Source organism: Talpa europaea (assembly GCF_964194135.1).
Source record: "Talpa europaea genome assembly, chromosome: 13".
NCBI lineage: Eukaryota > Metazoa > Chordata > Mammalia > Eulipotyphla > Talpidae > Talpa > Talpa europaea.
Genome location: NC_140080.1, coordinates 52,126,752 through 52,146,023, shown reverse-complemented (window position 1 = coordinate 52,146,023; position 19,272 = coordinate 52,126,752). Strand labels below are relative to the sequence as shown.

The 19,272-nt window shown below is 39.1% G+C and overlaps 1 protein-coding gene across 5 annotated transcripts in view; it reads left to right on the top strand.

Moving 5' to 3' along the window:
* The window catches only part of PTPRM (protein tyrosine phosphatase receptor type M), a gene marked incomplete at its 3' end in the record, with an annotated part of 796,072 nt that overhangs the window by 707,721 nt on the left and 69,079 nt on the right, over positions 1–19,272 (top strand). For all 5 annotated transcript variants that reach the window (XM_084252855.1, XM_084252854.1, XM_084252853.1 and 2 more), the window contains one exon: positions 3,572–3,608. In XM_084252855.1, coding sequence (XP_084108981.1) covers positions 3,572–3,608 — 37 coding nt within the window. The remainder of the gene's footprint in view (positions 1–3,571; positions 3,609–19,272) is intronic.

Below are 19,272 nucleotides of genomic sequence, written 5' to 3'. Positions count from 1 at the left end.
CGATGATTTGCAATCTCTTGTCATCACTGCACTTTTAAGTTGCCTTCAAAGCAGTCTGCAGCTGTTAACCAGGACTTTTAGTGCATGCAAGACATGGCATTAAATATGCAGGCTGTTTAATTATTGAATACTGCTTCTTTGTTCATTCTGCATCATGTTAACTTAATGTCTTACATTAGAATAAATTCTTTAGGAGACAGCATGTTTTCAGCTGAAAGAATGAAATCAAAAGTAGACTGAAAATCAAGGGAAAGTTGCCATTACTTCTAAGCCCCAAGTTTACATTGAACAGATTTTAGCTCCCCGTAGCCCCAAGGTATCCTCTGGGCTTGGCCATCCGTGTTTCTTGGCTTATCAATACTTCCATAGACAAGTTTCATCCACATATATGGATTCTTTCTTTTCTTGGCTGAGTGTTACTCTGATGCTACTATGGTGCTAGCATTGTGATCTCTATGCATAATCTAAAAATAACTATTATTTTTAGTGCTAATTGGGAGGATTTGACGGTTTTGGTTATAGGTTGGGAGGTAGGGCCTGAGGAATAATTATTTGAAAAATAAACCATATTTCATTCTTCTAATGAAGAGATCTGTGTCATTTAGATAATGCCCATAAACATAGTCAACCCAAGTTAGATTTATTATTATTATTATTAAAGCAAAATTTCTTTCTAAAGTGCTTTGCACTTACTCCTTTATTCTGCAAATGTTTAGTGAATAACTTATGGGATACTTAGAGATATCCAAGGCTTGTTACCTTCTTCCAAGTTCCTCACAATTTAGAAACTGAGGTAAGACATATTTTTTCCTTAACTCCTCTTCCCTTGGGAAGTTCTAGTCCAAGCCCTTTCATGTGCCTATCCAAGGTTCTCTCTCTTTTACTGGGCCATTGAGCACAGAGACAGTGTCCAACTCATTTTCAAATTCCCTGCACCTTTCATAGTCCTGAAATATTATAAGCAATTTTTAAGTGGTTAATGAATCTCTGAGTGAAAGAGTCAATGTGATCAGATTAGACATCAGATCAGGCATCAAAGTAAATGTGATCAGACATAGGAAGTTGGAGATTTGCACTAAGCTTTAAAGAATAAAGATATAGTTCCAGAGATTTATCTGAAGAATACACAGAGATACTTTTATAGAGATACTATAATGAAAATATCAGATTGATTTAGTTTTAATTTTAGCAGAGAACGTCAATAGGTAGGGCCCCTTTATTCACTTAGTTAATACAATTTTTGAACACCTAATTGTCAGTTACTGTCCTGGGTACTAGAATTTATAACTGTAAATAGTTCAGATCATAAAGAAACCCCCCAAACTCTCTGCTCTAATGGAGCTAATGCTCTAACTAGGAGAAATAGACAACACTTTAGTTAATTCCATATGGTGTATCCGATGGACTTCTGTACTATAGAATAAAGGGGGAAGAGGAGTGCCAGGTTTGAAGATGGATTGAAATTTTGAATACTTTGGCTAGAGTCAGTTCCTTTGTGAAGGTGACATTTGAGCAAAGAAGACAGCCAACTGCGCTATGTAGAAATCTGGGGGACGTGCATTCCAGGCTTACAGATAGCATGTGAAAAGTTCTTGTTGTGGAGCATGTCTGGAGAATTTGAAGAAAAATAGGCAGGTGAGTATTGAGTATTGGTGAGGCTTTATAAAGAGAGGGAGTCATAGGTGATTTGAGATGAGTAATGTCATGGGGCAAGGTAACATAAACAGTCATAATGATTTTGGCTTTGACAGTGAGATGGAGAATCACTAGAGGGTCTTCAGCAGAAGAGTGACATGATCTTGTATCAGAAGGGAACAGTTGTAGGTGGTTAACAGTAGAAGCAAGGAGACCTGCTAAATGGCTGTGGAAGCAATCAGAGAGACATGATATCTTGGCCCAGGTAGAAACACTGCAGGGTGAGAAATGTTAGACTGCAGAGTCTGCACTTAAAATAGAACCAGTGGATTTGCTGACACATTGGCTGTGGAGTGGAGGAGGAAAGGAGGGGTCAAGAATGCCTTCAAGAGATGGAGTTGCCATTATCTGATGAGAAGGCTGTGGGTGGAATAGATTGGGAAGGAGGTAGAGAGGACACAAGGAGTTCCTTTTTAGATGTGTCAAACTTTCGATATATATTAGACACCCAAGTGAAGATATTGAGTAGGCGGTTGATACCACACCGAGATTTCAAGGAAAAGACCAGGCTAAAAGTAAGAATGTAGAGCCCAGCCCATCATATACAGATGGTTTAAAGGCCATGAAATTGGATGAAACTGGGTGGAATGAGTGTAGACAGAGGAAAGAATATAAGAACTTGGCATTCCAATATCAACATTAAGGTGAAGGGTAAGAAACAACACAGAAATGAGGAGTAGCCAGGAAGGTAGAAAAGAAAAGATTCAGGTGTGCCTTATCCTGCAATGCAATGAAGAAAGTATTTCGGCAGTACTAATTGTGTTCAAGCTACTGACAGATCAAGCAGATGAGGCTGAGAAATGACCACTGTGCTCAGCAGCACACTTAGGTCATGTGTGGACTATTTATCAAATGTGCCCCTGCTATTTCCAGCACCTTGCTAGAACTGACATAGTGAATTAGTCAGACCAGGGTCTTGCCCTTGTGGAGTTTCTCAGCCAGAAAAAAAGTGTGATTATCTAATTCTATTTAATATCTGACATGATTCCATAATTTGAGACTGACAGCATGTCAGTTGTATAAAAGAATGTGCTGCTTTTGTTCATTATCATTGACTTGTGTTTAAGAGCAAAAAAAAAAAAAAAAAAACTGACTTGCATGTATTTCTTGTTTTAGAGATCTCTAGTTCCTCTCCAAGTTTCTTTATTCTGTTTTCCAGCTGACTTTGGACACAGTGTTTTGGGTCATCTCAGGGGATAGAAATAGAAATTACTGAGACCCACTGTGATATTATATCTCACCCATGTGTAATTTTCTATAAGTTTCCTTTATCTTTCTGAGATATCGATGTGCTTTGCTCCCTTCCTTCTTTGGTCTCCATTTTCATCTCTCCCCCTTCTTGTAAGGTGATGTAAAAAGAAGAGGTCTTGCAAAATTTCTACCATTTTAAATTCCTGACCCTGGCCCCACAGCATCATGTGATGGTACTAGCAGTGTTTAAGAATAATGTTTAGTATTACTGTAGATATACCTGCCTATCTGATATAATGGAATATGTGTCTTAAGCCTTGGCACGTTGCTAATAGCATCCCAAACACAATGAAATTCTACTCCACATTCCCAACCTGTTTACACTGTAATAGGAGTCATGGCCATGTGATTTGAGAGAATCCCTAAGTGGTTTGTGTGGATTGCTCATTCATCATCTCATCCCCACCGTGTGAGTAATTTACACACCCCCTTGTGCAAGCATCATCTTTGCTTGCATCTTTGCTTATTAAGAGGAACTCAGTGGTCCTGGATCTTTTAATTTCACTTCCAAGCAATGTAGCTGTCGGTATTTATATTTGCATTCATTTTGGCAAACCTCTCATATGACTTCGGTGCTGCTTATTGATTTTAAGTTTGTCAAATACTGTTTCTCATTTCCTTTTAGGGTTATCATCGACCGAATCATTATATTGCGACACAAGGTAAGTTTATTTCAGTTTTGATGTCTTTCTTTGGTTCTTTGCCCAGTCTCTATCATTTGTACCTACTTCATCCTTCCTTAGAACAATACCCACTCTGCCCAGCAATATTTATTGCAGTTCTAGCCATTAACACATGTTCCCGAGTCTTCCCATCAGATGTTCTGTTCATGTCATTTAGTTAGAACTTTATGTTGAAATCGTTAGAATAAATGTGTTCTTCAATTTGTTATGAATTAAATTTGTCTATCTTAAGAATTAATCTGACATTTATTTATATATATATATATATATTCATTAAATAACTAGGTCTTGCATACTCTGTACACAGAGACCTGTGCTGGCTGCTAGGGATCCAGCAAGCACCACCTCTCACATCAGTTGTGGTTTAGTGGGGAGCTGGGTGGTGACCTGTACATTGACAGTGATAATTAAAAACCTGTATAAGAGGTACAGAAAAAAATGTTAGGAAAACTTAGAGAACAGAGAGGTTGCTTTCAAACAGCATGATCCAAAAGCAGCTTTGTGGAAGAAGTGAGATCGAGAAGGGAACTTCTCAATGGCAGAGACATCCTGAACAAAGATCTGGAAGGAAACAGGAGATTGTATTGGCTAGAGAAAACAAAAAGAAAGCTAGGGAACTCGCTGGTGTGGTGGATGGTATGGCTCTCATACCGTCTTTCCTCTGACGATGAGGAGTCACCTGTAGAAAGTAAGGTTCGTGAGGGATGAGGTTTGGGGCATGAGGTATCATCCTTAGGGTCAAGCTGGAGAATCAATATAAGTGCTGTGGGAGTGCTGAGAAGTAGAAAAGTCTAGGGTATTCGAGTGTACATTTTTTTTCACTTTATTATTTCATTATTGTTTCTAGTAATGAATTCTATCCCAGAAACAGGATCTGGGAAAACAAAAGGATGTGACCTGCTAGTAATTAGAGATTAGCAGGGGGGTGCCCAACTGAAGGTGAAGGAGCAAGGGAACCAAGATGCCAAGAAAATCGCCGCTGGAAAGGCAAGGGTTGCAGGCAGGGTCACAGGTGTTCAGTGGACCCCATGGAGAGAGAGGGGCTAACGGATTGAGGTCAGATTCAATTAGTGAGTCATTGGCTGGGAGAAAAAGCAGTTGTAGCCAGAGAGAAGAATTTCCAACACATGGAGCAGTATTATCCAACTTGGAGTATTATCCACATGGAGCAGTATTATAGAACTTTCTACAATGGTAGAAATATTTTGTGTGCTATCCAAAATGGTAGTCACTGGTCATCTGTGGCTACTGGGACTCAAAATGTATTGGTGGATGAAGAATGAATTTTAATTTCAATTTTATTTTTTTCCAACTTTATTGATTTTCCAATTGTTTACACAATGATATAATTCTGGGATTACACCTTCATATGTGCACATGCTTCACTCACCCTCCACCGAAGTCCAAGTGCCAATATCTAATCACCTTCCTTCCCTTGCCCCTTCCTGCTCCTTTCTTTTTCCTCGTAATGAGGGGGAGTTTTGGAGCAGAACTCCTCCAAAAATACAGAACTGCTCTAATATTTTTCACAGTCTAAGACTTATTTTTTTTATATTTTGATAGTTTGTTTTATTTATATTCCACAAGTAAGTGAAACCATCTGGTAATTGTCTTTCACTTTCTGACTTATTTCACTTAGCATAATCACTTCAAGATCCATCCATTTTTGTCCTAAAAGGCACTATTTCATCTGTTTTAGTAGCTGAATAATATTCCATTGATTATCTATTCCACAATTTCTTTATTCAGTCATCTATCTATATGCATTTAGGTTAGCCCCATGACTTGGCAATTGTGAAGAAATGCTGCTTTGAACATTGGATTGCACAAACCTTTTCATATGTGTCTTCATATGAATTTAAATTTGAATAATGAATTTTCAAACCAGAGCTGTGGCTTTTTCTGGGTTATCTTCCTGTCTCCCCTCCACTTAATTCTTTCCGCTGGCAGTTAATACATTGATGATCCAGTGCTCACTTCATCACATCTGCCTGAGCAGCCATTAATACACTTGTAACATGCATGCGTTGTGATTTGCCACACCAGGGGGCAAAGGAGAGGAAGCCATGTCCTTACTGCATGTTTGTACTCAAAGCCAGGGCAGAGTTAGGATTTCTAAAGCGGGATTCGCAGTAAGGGGCCAATGAGTATGCAGGTGGGTAGGTGGCCCAGAACTGACTATATATCACAATTAAAAGATACCCCGCAGAGACTGCTTGAGCCATGAGCTGGAGGAAGCCACACACATTTAGAACTGCTCCTCCAAAATGATTTGGGAGAACACCTGCCAGCCACGTGATACACAAACAAGGGGACCCTGGAGAGGTGTTCTTTTTATTATTGTTTTGTTTTATTTTTAAAACTAACTTCAAAAGTCCTGCTTTAGTGAACTTAGGAAAAACAATAGGAGGCCATTATGGAAGAAAATGCCTTTCGTCTGTGATGGACGCAGCTTACCCAGCACCCAGTCCCTCTTCCTCATTGCTGAGTTCATCTGTGGGTTAAAGAAGCACAGAATTAGCAAGGACCCTGTAATTCCTTCCGGAGGAGCAGGCGGAGCATTGTGAAATCTGTGGGGCTCTCACAGCTGCTGGTGGAGCTTTAGCACCTGGCTGGGATTTCCTAGGAGCCAGCGAAAGGGTGGAGAATTTGTGGGGGAGACAGTTCTCCAGCCAGCCTTGGAGGAAGGGTCCCTCGTCAGAGGATCAGCCAAACAGAAGTCCTGCCTAGGTTGGGGAGGAGCACGACCCCCCAGCAAAAGGGACCCGAATGGGGTGACAAGGGTCTTCACCCCTGTGGCACCTGGGTCTTCTTGATCGCCTGCAGGAAGGGCTCATCTCTCAGGAAAAATTCAGTCATACACATATTTTACATAGACATTCAGGCATTCATTGACTTACCAAATCCAGCCTGAAAAATCTATAGATCCCAGATAAAAAGCCTCTGAGTTAGGGAAGCTAAGAACAAAAAACTGAAGGTAAAATGAGGACTCTTGTTAAAAAGCTTTGAATAAGAGTCATTTAATGGAAGGCAGAAAGGCAGGGAGGGAGAAAGGGAAGATATTTCTAAGCCACATAGTGGTAAAAAACATGGTTTAAGATGCTTAATTGGTGTGGAATTATCCTGGATAGAAACCTGGAAAAAAAGATAACAGTTAGAAAATAAGCACAAAATATCCTGAATAGAAACAAATAATTCAAACAATAATGGCTGTGAGGAAGTGATAGTTTTCATCTTATTTAATAATTGAAGTTGCTTATATGAAGTTGCTAAAATACGTATTCTAATATTAAGTATATTATACTGTCACAAACTTGCTTTTTAAATGTTTCCTCTTCATCTAATAAAATGTAATAAATACATTTGCTTTATGTAGTAGTAGTATGGGCTGATAGACTACTGTTCTTTTCAAAAAGTCAGCATTTTTACTTGGCCATTTATCCAATAAATATTAAGTGCCTGCTAGGTACCAGGCTTTGTGCTAAAACTAATATAATGCACTTTCTAGCCTCTGACCACTTTAGATATCATTTATCTCATTTATTTTTTGTATTAAACATATGTACTTTCTTGCATCGTTATTAAGTCTTGGACAGTATTTTAATTCTCCCCTCACAGGTAGTCCCCATAGTCCGCCCACCCCCATAGCACTGTGTTCACCACAGTCCCCTGTGCTCTTCCTCCCCTGTTTCGATCCCTTTTCCTCCCCTTCCCTGCCATATGCCTCAGATCTGTGGTCTGCTTGCTTGTTTTGTTTTTCCCTGACCCTTTGTTCAGTATCTCTATATTCCACCTGTACGTGAAACCATCCGATATTTATCTTTCTCCTTCTGACTTGCTTCACTTAGCATAATTCCTTCTAGTTCCATCCATGTTGCCACAAATTGCATGAGTTTATCTTTTTTGGTCACTGAGTAGTAGTCCATTGTGTATATAATACCATGTCTTCTTGATCCGCTTATCTGTTCTGGGGCATTTAGGTTGTTTCCATATTTTGGCTATTGTACATAGTGCTGCAATAAACATAGAAGTGCCTGTTTCTTTTCGAATTAGTTGTTTTTTTGCCCTTTGGGCAGATTCCTACACTGCTGATGGGAATGTAAATTGTTCTGACCATTTCTTAATTAGAAGAAATTTCTTTTTTTTGAAGAGAAGACTTGAGACCCATGGGAACCAGCAAAAGTTGAAAACTGAACTAATGCGTAGCAGCAGCTTAGCTGCAACATCAGGATAGGCGTGCTGTGTGCTTTCCCCCTTAGGTGTTTAAGCCCTTGAGAAGAGGCTCTGTGTGACTTTAGAGAGTGCTCTCCTCAAAAATCATGCAACTATTACAAAATGAATCTAGGATCTAATCCCTTCCTTGTAAGTTACAATCCTCCTCCAAAAAAGCATATTTTCTGTGTCACAATCATATTTGAAAATCCCTTTTGATTAAAATTGTCTTGGGTGTCTTGATAGATGAAACTGTGCAGCAGAGTTACCCTGTACCTATTCCCATCTGGGCACCTGTTTGGAGATCCCCTTGTTCAAGGCTCCACAAGGGTGCTGGGTAGAGTTAATGCTGATCGTAATGAACAGAGACGGCCCATGGCAAGATAAAAACTCCAGGGGGCCTCCCCAGTGGTGCAGCAGGTTGAGCGCAGTGTTGTGAGGCTGTCCACAGCCTCTGCAGTGCAGGTTCAAGTCCCGGCCGGCCAAGGAGATACCCACATGGTGCGGCAGACCTCTCCTGCCTCACCTGCTGCTCCCCTCAGCAGTGTGTTTCAGTCCATCTGCCCGTTATGCTCCCCTCTCTGTCTCTGGTGAATCCTCTCACACTCCTGCCCCTCTGGCTTGTACCCCAGCTCTTGTATAAAAATAAATAAATCTTAAAAAAAAAAAAACAAACTCCTGGTAGCCACTCCTATCAAATTAGCACAACACAGTAAAAAGGAAATAAAGTGCTTTTCAAGGTACCTACACTTAAGAGGAATTAAATGTGTAGATTTTAACAATCTAGAATTAAAGCACAACACTTTTTATGCCCAGAACCCAATTTCTCAGTGTTACATTTCAGGATACCAAGGCATGCTAGGACAGACCACAGGAATTGATAAAGAAAATCAGAAACCAGATAGTTATTACAGTGAGAACCATCAATGTCTGTCGGACAGAACCACCCTCCACCCAGTAAGGGCATCCTGCCCTGTAGACCAGCTATAGAGAAAAATGCCCCAGCAGTGGTTACATCATGACCTGGCATCAGAAGTATCTACCAATGGCTAGGCAGAGAGCTAGCACAAAGGAGATGAGAATGCAAGAGTGAGTGAGTGAGTGAGTGAGTGAGTGAGTGAGTGAGTGAGTGAGTGAATATCTTGGTGTTTCTGAGTAGGCAGTAGAATATTCCAGCCAGGCAGAAAAGTTATATCCTGTTGTGGATTTTGGAATCAATATCTCAACACTTACCATTACTTCTATTCTAAGTGAAGGACTGGGCAACTCCTATTTTATGAACACTTTTTCTTTAGACATTTCAGTAAATTGAGGCACTGTTGGAGCTAGTCCATCTTGCCAAAAGAAATTTGCTTATCTCTACACTATCCCAATTTGTGCATAGTCCCCTCCCATGAACATCTTGTATCATCAGCTTTATTTATCCATAATTATAATTTGTTGATAACTTAAAAAAGAGAAACATAAAAAATATTCTGTAATCTGTACCACATCTTGATCCAGTCATCTATTTTTGGGCATTTGGGTTATTTCCAAAGCTTAGCTATTATAAATTGTGCTGCTATAAACACAGGGGTGCAGGTGCTCTTTGGAATTAATGTTTCTGTGTCCTTTGGGTAAATACCTAGGAGTGGAATTGCTCTATGTTTAGTAGGTCCAGAAATCTCCACACAGCTCTCCATAGTGGTTGGACCAGTTTGCACTCCCACCAGCAGTGCAGGAGAGTTCCTTTTTCTCCACATCCTTGCCAACATTTTTTGTTGCTAGTTTTTTTTTTTTAATATGTGCCATTCTCACTGGTATGAGATGGTATCTAATTGCAGTTTTGATTTGCAGTTCCCTGATTGCAAGTGACGTTGAACATTTTTTCGTATGTCTGGTGGCCATTTGTATTTCCTCTTTGGAGAATGGAATATTACTCAGCATTCAAAAAAGATAAACGCATGCAATTTGCAGCAACAAGGATGGAGCTGGAAGGGATCATGCTCAGCGAAATAAGCCTGAAAGAAAAAGAAAAATACCAGATGGTCTCATTCGTAACACAAATCTAGAAAACCTAAATATGGACCAGGAAAAAGAATAACTATAAGAAAGAAAAAAATCAAAATCAATAAACAACTGTGAACCAGAGACACTCTTTGTGGGGGGGAGAAGGGATTGGGGTCAAAATTGGGGTTGCAGTTGTATGGGGAATATAAAAATTAAAAAAAAAAAACAAACTTTAATCTGTGATCTAGGAGTAAACTTTTAGTGAAAATAATCAAAAATGTTGGGAGTGAAGGTTTATAACATAAAGATCCTCCAGAACTTCAACTACCCCACAGAGGTCCACCTTTACTGTGTGATTCCCTATAGTTAGTGACTGTAGGCTGATCTCCTGTAGTTTGGCTATACTTACTTCCTTTGTTCTGTGACTTCCTTCTATTTGTTGTTTATCTGTTTTCCTTCTACATTTTATTCAGACTCTTTATGGTGTGACCCTCTTTAAATGTGGATTTTCAAAAAGATAAATATGGCTTATGTTTTCTCAGCTCACAATTCCTCTTCAGGTCTCTGAAGCAGGAAATAATAGTGCTTAGAATAGGATGCTTAACTTTCCCAGCCAGTCATTCCTGTACCAGACTTGTCAGAATATCAGTGCAAGTTCCACATACCCTACAAAGAAGCTTTTGTCTCCTGCATTCTGGCCTCCAGATGGAGATGAACACTGAAATTATTTTTCAGTAGAACTGAAAGAAAAAAAAATCAATCAAAAGCTAAGCCTTCAGTAAACAAGTTTTGTTTTTATTCCTCCAAGCAGCAGTGAGGCTTACACTTCAAGTAGGGATTCTACATCATCTGACACTGACTTGTGCTTCCCAGCTAAGTTATTCCCACATTGTCAGTGTGTTGTAGGTTATGTTTAGATTCACTTTCTATATCCTGTTTGAGATTGATTTAAAAATATCGCCTGGTAAAGCGAAGTATTCTCTGGCTTCCAAAGTTAAACAGGGAGGCTTTGAGGCAGTATGATTTACACACAGGCCAACAAGTGACCGCTCTTGAGATTCAGATGATCCTGATACCCAGGCCACGTTCTCCAGGCAGGCTCACCTGCATTCTAATCTCCATCTTCACCCTTCCAAAGGAAAATGAACAATTGAAATTAACAGCTTACGCACAAACCCACTTTGAAACAGTAGTTTCTCCTCATCAGATTATTTTCAAGTACTGGCCAATTAGCCAATTACTACCATCAGCACATAGACCTCTCTCCTCCCAGTGCTTCCTCTAAGCTTGCACATTAGCAGCAAGAATGTTGAAAGACAGGTTGTTAATAAAGAGATGAAACCCCAAATATATCATATTAGGTAACATGCAGCCATGTTGCCATAGATGCCATAGCAGAAATATATTGCTAAAGTAATGCAACTGGTACAGAATAAATTGAAGACAAATGATGCCCATTGTCAAGCAAGTTACCCAGCTTTAGATTTCTTAGCATAAGCACTTTAGAGGTATTCCTTATTTAAAGTAGAAAATTAAATGTAGAGCTGGTAGAAACTTCTAAAATATATAAGTCCAACTTGTAAGTGAAACACTTGAAACTTAAAGCACAAACTGATTTAAGTGACCTTCATTCATATAAGTTCAAATGAGCCATCTATGCAAAATGACTTGCAAACTATATGGAAAAAGATTCGTAAGTGAGTGTGCATTGCTCAATTTAGGAGAAACTTAATGTATTTCTGTTCTCTTAAGGGGTGCCATTCAACAAAGATGAAAAAATACAAGGTCACATCTTTCAGATTCAGCCTTTTGAAAGGACAGAACTGTAGTTAAATACCCACATAATTCCCTGGTACTAGCTTCACTAGGCCTCCATTGCCATGGATCCTTGCAAAGTCAAGCCATTCCTTTTTGCTGTAGTCAGTTCAAAATTGAAAAAATATTTCTGTGCACTTTATAAGTGCCTATAAGTGACTCGATATAGGTCGGGAAGACATTCAGGACCTCAGAAATTAAACAGAGTGAGTGTTAGACAAACAACCAGTTGTTACTAATTTGTGATTTTGTTGCAATACCAGATTTGGGGTCTACTTTAGGCTATTTTTCTTCCCTCTCCTTACCCCATTGAGCAAGTTAAAAAATGAGACCCAATGCAGATCTAAGACCCCCACCTCTGACTTCCTTAGTGAAGGAGGTGACCAGGTTTTTTCATCATACACAGTTTGGACAAGTTTGTCAAGATAGAAAACACTTTAGAAAGTTTCTGGCCATTGTAAGTTACTTCTTTTTCATAACTTCTCATTCAAAGGGATGCTTCTGGAAATTTTCTGATGCATGTCCTGCTCTCCCATTGAAAATAAGAGATTGCCTACACTGACTATGTCTAGGGAGTCAATTCATGTCTGTTTCATCCACTTCTTAGATGTATTCTCTTTTTTTCTTAAATAAAAGTGGATCCCACTTGTGTACTGAGAAAAACTTAATTAATGAAGATAGAGACTAATGAAAGCTTTTATTTCTCTGGCAGTGGCCCCTGAAGCATGTGAATATAAATTCTTCCCTTTGCTTTGCTTCTCCTTGACAGAAGGCAGGCGGATCCTTTGGGTCACCAAACCCCTCCATTCTGAAGTCTGCCAATCTTTTTTATTTTGCTCTCCTTGATTGTCTTCCCTCTGTTTCTTTCTTTCCAGCTGGAACAAGTACTCAGGATGACTTTATGAGGGTTCTCTTTGGAGACAGGCCTGATGAATGCTCTGTGACTCAGACAGCAGGAGGCTCTCATGGTGTGAACATCTGTCATGTTCCTCCCTTCTGAGTCTACAAACACTTTCTTGCGTACCTCTTCCCAGCTCTTCATGCACGATTGCCATATAACCTGTCCCAGGATCAGGGGCCCAAGGTCCCTGCAGTAGCAGTGCCTCTATCTCTGTATCATAGAGCAAATTGTTGCCAACACTGCCTACCAGCCCTTTTATTCTTTTCTATATAAGAGATTCTCTTTGGAGGCCTAATCTTTACCCCATCACTCACATCTGATTTGTCTGCCTTTATCATTCTGCTTTCCATGTCAAAAATAATAACAGCCTTTGCATTCCCATTCACAGTGGTACTGTGGCAAGTGGAAAATGTTTATGTAACTGCCAGGGAGGCATGATTCTAGCAAAAGGCTGAATATAATCCAAAAAGAACAAAATCTAAGTAATGGTTCATTTAGGTAGATGGGGTTTCCAGAAATGCTTTGGAACACTTCAGTTCCAAGAGCAAGTTGTGCTAAGAGACTCTATTATAGGTTTTATTCATAAATATTTTTTTGCTTATGTAACATGGTCACAAATCAAATCTTTGAAATTTGCTGTATAATTCCTTCCATATACAAACATGTTTTATGTTAGTAACTAAGGCAAGACTTTTTCCATCTCCAAGAGGCAATAGACTAGAGGAGTTAAAGTGTACAATCTAGAGGTGAACTATATAGTCTCAGAAACAATACTGCAGGCAACCTCCCAATAAATATTAGCCATAATTCTCTCATTATCATTATGATCCTATGGATTCCAGAAGATGTATCTCTCCAAAGAAAATAGGCAGTTCCTGCTTCAACCTAATAGTGTATTCAGTTTTCATAAATGCTAACACATTCTATACCTTTTGATGCCTCCTCTCAAAAGGCTGTATCAAAGAAGAGTGCTACATTTTCACCCACATCCTTCATACTCCTTCAAAGTACCAAGATTATCATCCTTGTTACTAAGTTTTAAACAAAAGACAAACATGGTCAAAAAAACAATGGTTCTGTTATAAGCTAGGAAAAACATTTTCCTTCAATTTTTGAGGTCTTACAGAAACTAAGCAGGTTTGCTAACAGCAAAGGACTCCAGTCTTGGTGTTCTGAAGGCTTCCTTGAGGCACACTTAAAGAAAGTTGCACCATGTGTATGTAAAAACAGCTTAATTCCAAAGCTCAGACAAGTTCTCTCCCAACAGGCTTCATCTCAACCAATTTCTAAGAAAAGAATTACATGAGGATGTTTTAGAAAGAAGCTTTGAAAGGCTAAGAAATCACTGGAGAACAAAATAAGACTGAGAAATGATCTTCTGGGAAAGAGAATAATAATGACAGAGTTGAAGAAGGGGGAAGTAAAAGTGAGACAAAGCGAAAGATGTGTGCTCTTGACCCACTTCTGTATCTTATGGTAGGTGAGGCCAGAGGTTGACCAGATACCTAAAATGGGACAGTCACCATCTACAGCAGGAAGGCAGGGGAAGGGGTAGGATTAAACTGAAAGGAATTCCCCCAGGCCACTTTTGAGATCAATTCCACATAGTAGAGTCCCAGGAAATGTACATGTCCTCCAAGCATTCCATGTCAGCTTTGAAAAAGAAGTGCCATCAATGGATAATGAGTGTTCAATGATTTTAAGTAATGATTGCTCTTTTTTAAAGTGATAACAGCAGCGTCATAGTTGTTTTCTTCAAAAAGAGTAAGGATACCCAGTGAAATATTTCAGTAGATACTGTGCTAGTAAGTAACTGCGCCCGTGGCTTCCATTACATGCAGCAAATTCCCACCATGACCCATACCCAAAGCCTCATTATTCACACAGGGGCAGTAAAAAAGATATTAATAATTCTCACCAGTAATTTGTTAGCAAGTATCCAAAATAATTTTTCTAGCCACACAATCAGACCAATCTTATTGTGATTCTATTTTACAAATAGATGTATTTTTCCTATGTTTTCTGAACATTTAGAACAGTTGTACCACTTTGAAGAACGCTTTGGCATTGAGTTAAGATGCCAGAATTTTTAAAAAATAGGCAAGGTGAGAGATAGGTATATAATTGGAGTTGGGGGAAGGGTATATAGAATCTTTCTGTAGTGTTTCTTATAAATACATGTGAATTTACAAGTATCTCAAAATTAAAAGTTAAAAAATTTTAAATACAGTAGAAATTTAAGTTATATAGCAATATTTCCCATTATCATCTTCTATTGGGCATCATAATACAATAAGACATGGGGGGAAAATGAGGACATAATTGAAAAAGACAAAATAATTTATAAATACCAAGAGAAATTATAATGTATTAGAACTAATAAGAAAGTCCAGCAAAGTTGCTGGGTGCAAGATCAATATAAAAAATGAATTAGTGGTATTTTTATACTAGCAACATGTATAGCACTTTTCATGTTCATTCATATTGATTAAAATACAGGTTTACCTTCACCAAATGGGGAGCTTATTTACATTTTAAAATATTATGACAAACTTAGGTCTCATAGCCACTGTTTTCATTTATTTTCATGTTTAAAGATCTTAAAACTTGAGGTAGGGTTAAGGAAGAAAGTGCTCAGAATACTTGAGTTATTTTGTTTTCAGTTTACTTAAAAAAAAGTTCCTTATCAGATTTTGCTGACGTGGACATAGTTGGGTGGAAATGTCTAAACTTTCCTAGTTCAAAAAAAAGTAAAAAAAAACTACTGTAAAAATATGGAAGTATGTAAAATTTTTGACGGAAATGACATAATACGACTGTGGTAGGATGGATTGATATTGGAACTAAGGTAAAAACAGTACCAGTACAAAAAATAGGAAGATGAAAATTGGAATTAAAAATCCTAAATTCCTTGTATTTCTTAGAAAGAAAAACATTAAATAATACTTACCTTATTATTATCTTTGTTTATAAATATCTCATGATTATTTTTAATAAGTTAGATGAAAGTCAGATTGTTAACCAAAGAGAAGACAATGGTTGAAGTCTCCTTCAACTGATCCTAAAAGGAGAGATTTCCCAGGCATTTTAGAATCTTATTGTAACTTGTTCATTAGTGTTTGGTTTATGCCAATTTCTCTTACTTCAATCTGACATGACCTTTGGTGTTCAATCAGCATTTCATATGTTCTAGTAATACACCTAGAAACCAATATTCCATAAAAGTAATTATCTAGAGAAAGGCAGGCAGATTTGTACATTTAATGTTGGCACACATTCTTATTTCAGCCTGGAAGGAAAATATTAAGGAATAGTAGGAGTGAAATGTAAACATCAACATGTAGATTATGTATTCTGGAGAAATGTTAATCATGGATATAGAAAATCTATGACTCTTTTTAGGTGTAAAAAGAGCACACACCTGTGGGCCAATTTAAAAGACATAGGGGCAATCGGCAAGTACCTACACAGCAGAGAAAGCCTTGGAAGGGAAAGACTCACACACTAGGAGCATCTCTTCCAGGAGAGAAGGGATTTGTAATTGTGTGTGGAAAATTGAAATTTATTAACCAAAAACACTATTTAACATCACTATTTAAGTCATGCTTTTGACACTACTTCTAAAAAGGTATATTTTATTATAGCTCCCATGTCTATTTTCTCCTCTTTTACTGTCACGAAGGTAAAATTCCAATGGACTGTTGAACATTTCTAACCCTGTAATTCTGTATATAAAGGGTGTTTCACATGAGAGTTACCCTTAGAAATTGCTATTTTAACACCCTGCCAGTTATATTTTAAATTTAGGTTAACTAAAGTTTTCCCAGGTTTTCCCCATGATAGAAAAAAATCTCAATGTTTGCTTCCAATTTATTAATTGATTTTTGTTTGTTTTAAATGATAATGGTGGGGAAAGATTGTTAGCAATTCGAGAAAGAGCAGACCGCATCCCCTGCACCCAGCTGCCTCAACTTTGGCTTTCTTTTTTCTGCAGCTGATGCCAAAAATTATTCATAAAAATTCCACAATTTCGGCATAAGTAGCCCCAAGGGAGAGCAAATGTTCCTATCAAATAAATGTTGTAAAGGAATATTAATGTAGAAACCAACAGTTTTCTGTGTCATTGTTATTACCTTTGTGACACACGAAGAGGATTCAGTCGGTAAAGCATGGTGGCATATTTTAACTTTTCCATTTTACTCTTGCAAAAATGAAAAGCTACTAAATGTAAAATTACAGATGTAAGTACTGTGGAAGTAGCCAATTGAAAAACCACATAAAGTTTTGTGATATAAACTTACTCAGAAATCACTGAACAGACATCTATGCTCTGAATGTTGCATAAGTGACTTCTTAATACTATTCTAGATTATCGCCAGTAGCAACAATAACAATGATGGATCAGAAATTTAGGGTCATTTTTATTTATGAGCAAGAGCTTTAAAGTAAATGATAAACCCCAGGCTCATCTTTTTCCACATAAAATATCCCACCTTCAGTCATCTTCTGTTCTGATGGAGTGAACTGAGTGACAAAGAACGTAACCTAAGTCCCAGCCAGGCCAGCGTCAGGACTCAGGTTTCCCTTCACATCACATCGTGTAGTTAGAGAAAAGACATGAGCAAAGCAGGTCCCTGGTCTGTTGTTCAGGTCATTGTGAAATGAGAAAAGTACAGCTGATAGCTGATTGACCTGAGTTGGCATCACAGCTTCAAAGCCCCTTAGTCTCCCTAAGCCAGTTTCTCAAATTAAAATGGAAACCACAATTGCAGACAGTCCACAGAAGGGGAAGTGTAATTTTTGCCGCACCTGGACCGGGTGGGATTATTGATGTGGTGCCTCATTTAATTAATTGTCCACTATCCTCTTCAGTCCTTTTCCTGGCTGCCCCTCACTTTCCAGCCCAGAACCCCTAGCCCCTGTGCTGAACCAGTAAGGGACAGCAGGGGTCCTGGCTCAGTTTTATCCAAATCCACCTTCCAAGGGCACTCCTGGTCTTTCCCAGTCTGATTCGAATGCAAGCGCACCCATGACCTACTGGTTTCTGAGCCAGCCTGGCCCAAGGCCCAGAAGTCCGCCTGAGCCTTATCTCTGTGCTTGGAGCCTTGGGTATGTCAACTGTGCGAGGCCAGAGATGACTGTCACCCTCCCTGGGATTGCTCTGACCTTCCTACCTGCAGACTCCATGTGCTACTGGAACAGAATCAGTGCTTGCTGCTGCTGTTCTTGAAACTGCAGACCTTGCTGCTTGGGCAGCTGTGCTGATCTCCACTGGCCATTTGGATGCCCAGGGAGTCTTCCTCAAAGTGTTATTTTAGGGCTTCCCTGGTGGCCTAGAGGTTAAGTCTCAGCGCTATCACCACTATGGCCTGAGTTCAATCCCTAGCCAGGCAGCTAACCCACATATGGCGCACAGACCTCACCTCTCTGGTTGCTGCTCCCCTCTGCAGTGTATTTCAGTAGATTTGCATGTTCTGCTCCCCTCTCTGTCTCTGGTGAATCCCTCACCCCCTACACCCCTGGTCTACTCCCCAATTCTTCTATGCAAAAATAAAAAATATTTTAAAAATACCATTTTTACATTTTCAATATATCTAAACTTTTAAATATTTCATTTTGTTTCTGTCTCAGTAATCAATATAAAGCATGATCCCTTTAGTTACTGTTCTTTACTGCTCAGATTCAATGTCTTCTTGTTTCTTGGCAATTTTTGTTCAATAGAGTGGACACTGACCATCTGCTTCTACAGGATCTCAGCAGCAGTCTTTGGACTTGACCTTTTGACCTTTTGGCCTCAGATTTGGACCCATGTGGCCACCTCCCCCAGTTCCCCTCTCCCTTTGTTCCTTCCTCAGGACCACAGACCCCTCATCACACACCGTCTGAGCCCAAACCTCTTAAAACCTCCTCTGCAGCTCATGTGTCTCCCCCAGAGTCTGCTCAGACAACTAAACACTTCTTATCCCTTCTCCCTCTAATTTGCCCAAGCTTTCTATCAAAAAGATTTCTTCCTAGTTGTATTTTTTAATGTCTTCTTCTACTCATTAAAACTGAATCTACAAGTTTTATAAAAATTTTACATTTTCTCACAAGAGGCTTCTTGTGTGTCCCCTTTCCAACTGAGCTGATGTTGAGTTGCTCCTAGTAGATGTGGCACCAGGGGACCAGCCCCCCCGCCGAGCCCTACTCAGCAAAGTCAGATCATCCTTCCTTTGAGGCCGCTGGCAGGTGATGCATCTTCCATAGTCCTGCTGCCTTTTTACTAGTTAGATGTAATTTCTTCGAGATACTTGACCATAGTCATGCTCATACACTACTTACTAACCCTGGTCTCCAAGCAATTCTGCTTTCATAGCCCCAAAATGAGTTTGAAAAATTTATGTACCCCATTTGAACATTTTAAGTTGCTTCTCAAATTATGTGGCACCAGGGGACCAGCCCCCCCGCCGAGCCCTACTCAGCAAAGTCAGATCATCCTTCCTTTGAGGCCGCTGGCAGGTGATGCATCTTCCATAGTCCTGCTGCCTTTTTACTAGTTAGATGTAATTTCTTCGAGATACTTGACCATAGTCATGCTCATACACTACTTACTAACCCTGGTCTCCAAGCAATTCTGCTTTCATAGCCCCAAAATGAGTTTGAAAAATTTATGTACCCCATTTGAACATTTTAAGTTGCTTCTCAAATTTTCATCGTAGGTTTACCTAAGTTTATTTGTAAATAAGA